The 6,145-nt window shown below is 37.0% G+C and overlaps 1 protein-coding gene across 1 annotated transcript; it reads left to right on the forward strand.

The window, feature by feature from the left end:
• Positions 1 to 3,327: 3,327 nt before the first annotated feature.
• Positions 3,328 to 5,981, forward strand: LOC113323643 (exonuclease V, chloroplastic-like). The gene is made up of 7 exons (XM_026571976.1): positions 3,328 to 3,680; positions 4,284 to 4,391; positions 4,488 to 4,609; positions 4,698 to 4,847; positions 4,970 to 5,123; positions 5,217 to 5,293; positions 5,424 to 5,981. The coding sequence occupies exons 1-7, from the start codon at positions 3,507 to 3,509 to the stop codon at positions 5,638 to 5,640; spliced, it is 1,002 nt and encodes a 333-aa protein (XP_026427761.1). The 5' UTR covers positions 3,328 to 3,506; the 3' UTR covers positions 5,641 to 5,981.
• The last annotated feature ends 164 nt before the right edge of the window (positions 5,982 to 6,145 follow it).

Here is a 6,145-nt window from a genome sequence, read left to right on the forward strand (position 1 = left end):
GTCCCAATATCATCTGCTAAGGTAATACACTGTCAAGAGGGACAGTTGCACCGAATGCAATATTATCGCTGTGCTAACTGTCAACGTGAAGCATTCTTATATCCCGCTCAGGCACAGAGGTTGGCTCTTTGTAATTTGAGCACAGCAGAGAAAGAAAGACTGGGAAAACAAGCTATCAAAGACCTTCATACTCGATTGTCTACCGGAGTTCCAGTAAAATTTGCTTATTTCCTATCTGAATATCCACCAGGCATGGATTATGCATATGTGCATGAAAAGTCGGCTATATATCAACAAGAGAGAGATGGGGGTTTAATATAGGTGGACGAATCCGAAGAGGGGGAATAAAGAACCTAGAATCACAGAAGCTAATGGAGAAAAAGTTGAAGAAGAATTTGTTTTAAGCATTCTGTGTTAGGGTTATCTATGTATTGTTGAATTTGTCTTTGAATTTCTAGCTGTGTTATCCCAGTGGTGTTGTTACGTTTCATTTCTATTTCTATGTTAATCTTAAAAATTATCAAGGTGTCTCTAAACTGGTAATCTAAATTTCAATTGTGGGCTGACCGAAATACTATCAGAGATGAATCATTCATTCTGTGAGTAACAAGATAGGTGAGTTGATCTTCTGGCTAAAAGAAAATCATGAAAAGAAAAGGCTCGAGAAGGAAAAAATTGAAGATCAATGCAAAAGTTTTATAACCCCGAAATATCCTGAGAATGTATAGTTTTAAACAATGTATGATGTGTATGGTGAATGAGATGAACAAGAAAATCAGAAAGATGGTGATGAATGAGATTAACTCAATGCAAGATGCATATGATGAATGAGGAGAAACGAGGAAGCCAATCTCAGATGAATCATTATGTGAATTTGAACAGAATCGGGACAACAATGGATGACTAGAACCCCTTTCCTAGATCCCCATCTGGCTTGGGATCGAAAACCAGATGGGAAAGTTACTCAGATAGCATTGGATCAGAGAGAGCTGTAGAAAGGAGATGGAGAAAAAGTTGAAAAAAAATAGTCGTTAGGAGGAGAGAGGGCAGAACGACTTTTTTTCTCCAGTAAGTTATCAGCTGCTTGATTATTGTGCATTTTCTTGGATATTTAGCACCAACCTTAAGCAAATAAGCAAGATTAAAAATAAAATTTTAGTTCGAGCAATATCTGTATATAGAGAGCAGATATATGTACGTTGTTGATGATTATGGGTTCTTGAGGTTTCTAGCCTCATGTGACGATTGACGAGGTCCTCAACCTTCGGGTCCTATTAAAGTGACCACCGGCACAATGGAGTCCTCGAAGTGACCAGTGTCGTTTTTGGGTTTCAGTCAATCAATTGTTAGATGAGTTAAACCCTAATTAGGCAGACTTTACTGACCTCCTATAATATATTTTTCCTGTTTTGTTTAACGGCTCGAGTTAACTCGTGGGCGAGATATTGCTGCCAATTGAGCTGAAACCCTAGTTTTCTGTTAAGCCAATATTCTGAGAAGAAGCAGCAGCAATGTCAAGCATTCTAGAGGATATTTACCTTGACATCTTCCTGAGGATACCAGTGAAATCTCTTTTAGCTTGTAAGTGTGTGTGTTTGCAAAACTTGGTTTTCCATAATCTTAGACTCGTATTTTGTCAAATCTCACCTTAATCATTTCAAAATAATAGGAAGGTTTGTGTGTACTGTAAAAAAAAATAGACAAATGCAATCCCACACTTTGCGGGATGGCTTCCCGCAAGAGCGGCTTCTTTACCGTTGGATGATCAAATCAACGGTTAGATTCACATTCAGGAAAAAACCCATCACTTTCAGGAAATGACCCATCACTTTCAGGAAAGGACCCACCACTTCCCCTAATGGGTTCAAGGTTGTTAGATCTGGGTTTTAGCATGATCTAACGGTAAATAAGTCGCTTGAGCGGGATAGCTTCCCGCAAGGTCATGCGGGATAGCACTGCTCAAAAAAATAACCCTAGTCTCATGATTTCTATGGTAATTCGATGTATTAACACGGGTAAGGACATGGCCGTCATCTACAATGTTGGCTATGAATCATTGTTTGAGAAAAGTGAATTTGATGAAGCTGTTGCTGTTGAAATGTACCTATTAAAATCTTTCAAGAAATTGCTTGGTTATTGTAACGGTTTGGTTCTTTACTCGTTTTATAAGGAGGAGTTGTCGTTCATCCATGGCATAGTACATAGGAATAAGCGGCTATGCCTTCGTCTTTGGAACCCAACGAATAGAGAACACAAAGAATTACCCGAGTCCCCAAACAAATTTTTATTTCAAAGAAGCGTCATGTACGGGTTATGTTATGATTACAGGAATGACGATTATAAGTTGTTCAGTAAAGTTGTATGCTGTAACAAAGATACGTGCGAAACTGAAACTTTAGTCGATGTATACACGTTACGTTCTAATTCATGGAGGGGAATTCAGACGATTCCTTATTGGTTTCCCCCTGATACAACATCTGGGGTGCTTGTTCCGAAATTATTATGGTCTTTTTGAATATCAGAGATGAGATATTCGAGAGCGTGCTACTACCAAAAAAACTTTTTAAGAAGCAATTTTATTCCACAAAAATCATGACACTGGGAGTGCTGGAAGGTTGTCTTTGTGTACTTGACTTGAAAAGTTTTCAAGCTAATGTATGGGTGACGCAAGAATATGGAGTCCAAGAATCATGGGTTAAACAGTATTACATCTTCTCAGGGTTGTTTAACAATGTTGCTTATTTGAGGTTTATTTCTTCATAAAACGGTAAAATTCTATTGCAAACTAGTAGTGGTTTCATTTGATATAACATGAAGAATTCAAGCACCAGAGAAACAAAGTTACGCAAATTCACGTTGTGTGATCTTGTAGAGAATTATGTTGAAAGCCTAGTCTCACTCCACTCTAGTACTCAACAGAAAACATCTTTGTCATAGTTGTTATATATCCGCAACTGCTTTAGTCGGCATTTTTTATGTTTTTTGTCTTCGAGTCTTATTCATCAATGCAGTTTATTTTCTCTCCATGTTTGCAGTTGTTGCATGATGTACATGTACACTCCACTAGTACAGATACCAAGCAACAAGGAGATTCTGCACAATTCACCCAAAACTTGTGATGTGGCCTCATGACCCAACTAGTTGTTGCATGATGATTGATGTCCATGTACACTCCACTACAGATACCAAGCAACTGGGACGGGTTTTGGAACGGGTCGTGCCACAAGGCCCGTGGGAGTTTAAATATCAATGTCAAACACTAGATCCAATAAAAGCCCAAATCTTAATGATTTAGTTACGTGTATGAGTTAGTTAACGAATCTGGTGGAAAACTGAAACTAACCGAATAAGTGGATAACGTGGGAGCTAAAAATAACTGTTGGTGGGAAAACTGAATTACCTAACTAAAAATATGGAGAATTTTTCTTCGATATATTTCTTCTTCATCATCTATTTCCATTTCAAATTCCAATCTCAATTCTAGATCTTGACTTAACTAAAAGAAAATGGTCTCTCGTGTTTCTATTTTTAGACCATCTTTTATATATCCATTTACAACATCTCTGTTTGATAAAAACCTTAGATTGTCAAACCAATCTCAAAAGAGATTGCTGCTGCTGGGTTGCTCTTCAGGAAGTCAATATGGAAACAAGTTCTCTGTCAGTGATTTAAGAGCTTGGGTATGAGTTTCTTTTCCACTTATGATTTTACCTTTTGAATAAAGATTGAATTGTTACAATATATGTTTGTTGAATTGCCTCAATGAGATCATACAAGATTATGAAATGAAACTTAAATCGATTTTTCGGGTGGTAAGTTGTTGATATGTGACTCTAGGTTGACAAATTCATATGTAACTGGAGCTGTAGAAATGCCACCCATTCAATTTCACATGTTATGTATGTTGTAACTCGGATAATGTGGTCCGTGAAGCCACTTTAGTTTGCATTTTGTATAATGCTTTGGCACTGACCTTCAATGTTACATCTTGTGAATCCACTCCAGAGAGCATTGTATAGAAAAAAATGTAAGAAAATGCAAATCTGTGAATCCACTTTAGGTAGCATTGTATATCTCTAGATTTTATTCTGTAACCATGTGAATCAACTCTAGATTGAATTCCTGTAAGTGTATAGGTTTTGATACTAAAGTTTAATGATATGTGTAGCGACTGTATGTTTTGATGTGTTAGTTTGCTTCTCTGAATCCAATGTTGATTTCGTTGATGATGTTAGACGGAGTAGCATATTAAGTATGTGCTCTCTGTTGTTTTGTAACATCAGGAGTGGTGTGAAAAGCAATTCGAATATGATCGCCAGTTTGCAAAATACAAAAGGCCCACTAAATCTATGAAAAGGGGCACAGCTCGTCATAAAAAACTAGAAGAAGAGGTAATCCTTTCTAATCCTACATTTATAGCTTGCTCATCCATTTCGGGTAGGAAATTTATGACAGATATCTTGTGTTTACCGATTTTGCATCTGCAGGTTTCTAAAAAAGTCGTGGTTCGTAAACTATCAGCTGAAGACGCTTGGGCTGCCAAATTCATGAATTTCCTCATATGCGCAAACCAACTGTCATTGGAAGGGTTAACTCGTGAATTACCATTGTAAGCCGAGATCAAAATTGGCGTCCTGTAATTTTATGCTTTTTTTCCTTCTTCTCTAAGTTGATGCTAAGATTGTTTGAAATTTCAGAGTTTCCCTTGTGAACGGTAAATGGTTTGTTGGAGTAGTGGATGAACTCCGTATGCCTATAGTGGGAATGGTTCAAAACCCTTCTCTAGTAGACACCAAAACTCGTAATCAAGCTACACTTCCTTCTGAACCACAAAAAAGAAATTCAAGGTAACCAGTAATTTTGTGTTGCTCTCTCTGCTATGAATTGAGTATTTACTACTTCTTCTTGGTTTCTTTTTCTTCCGATAAAACACTTGCTAGTGAATTTAAAGTGCATTTTTCTTTGCCAGGCTACAACTAATGTGTTACAAATACTTATGGGATACAACAATTAGTACTAACTTTCCTATAGATGAGTTCTTTAACTCCCTCGGCTTGGATCCTCAATATAATTTACCTAAAGAAATTCAACATCGTGCTACCAACCTGGGTTTTCATGCCAAGGTCTTTGTTTGGAAAATTTAATTTCCTTATTTTATTCACATTTTACCAAGTCTTATTTAACCATTATGATGAATTCCTCTCTTGTATTTTCAGACCCTTGGAGATCTAGTGATGTTTTTTCAAAGTACATGTAGTACGTTGCCTCCTTCTGAGGATGAGCTCCTGTTGAGGTGTTTTACTGTTTTATTTTTTAGACAATTTCTGAGATCCTACATAAATGGACTGATAAACAGCCCTTTCTAATCCTCGTTTCTCTTGGTTCATTTTAATAATAATGGGATTCTGTTGAAATTGCTGCAGATATGAATATCAAGTAGATAACTCCTTGTTGGGTGAAGAGACTTTCGCCTACGATTCTGATTCATTCCAGAGTCTGATGAAGAACTTTCTTGAGTTTGTTGGAGGACAACGTGATGCCAGTTATGTTTCAAAGAATGAAAATTGGAAATGTAGGATATGTTCTTATGCTTCTGTCTGTCCTTCAAATACCAAAACCCACAACATCAGACACCAGTAGTACAACACAAATCGTTACTCTATAAACAACATCGTTGGTTCTTATTCATCCGGTTTCTACAGCCAGATTTACATAGAATGTGAAATGTACAGTGCACAGAAGAACTGATTACATTAGTCCTCAACAGAACCTGGCGCACACTCAAAACCATAGGGGTGCGAGAATTAATTGTTTTGTAAATGTAACCTGTTAATCTGTTATACCTGGAACTGTACCTTTGGATAACTTACATTGTTGTGTTGTTGTACAATAGTTGTTCAGTTCCTTACCATCACCATTCTTCTGTATATGTAACTTGTTAATTCTTATAGTGTAAGATTTTACCGGAAGTTTGAGTCAAAACAACAAATTTTTTTCGCCTTGGGATTATTGTAAATTGTAAAAATTTATACTGTCATTCAAATAGTACGATTAGAACGTAGGTCTGACAGCTAAGGTAGCATGGGACTGGATTCAAGAATGAACCTGACATGTACATAGTACATATGGTGTGTGGTAGTGAGCT

The sequence above is a fragment of the Papaver somniferum genome, chromosome 11 (genome assembly GCF_003573695.1).
Source record: "Papaver somniferum cultivar HN1 chromosome 11, ASM357369v1, whole genome shotgun sequence".
Classification (NCBI taxonomy): Eukaryota; Viridiplantae; Streptophyta; class Magnoliopsida; order Ranunculales; family Papaveraceae; genus Papaver; species Papaver somniferum.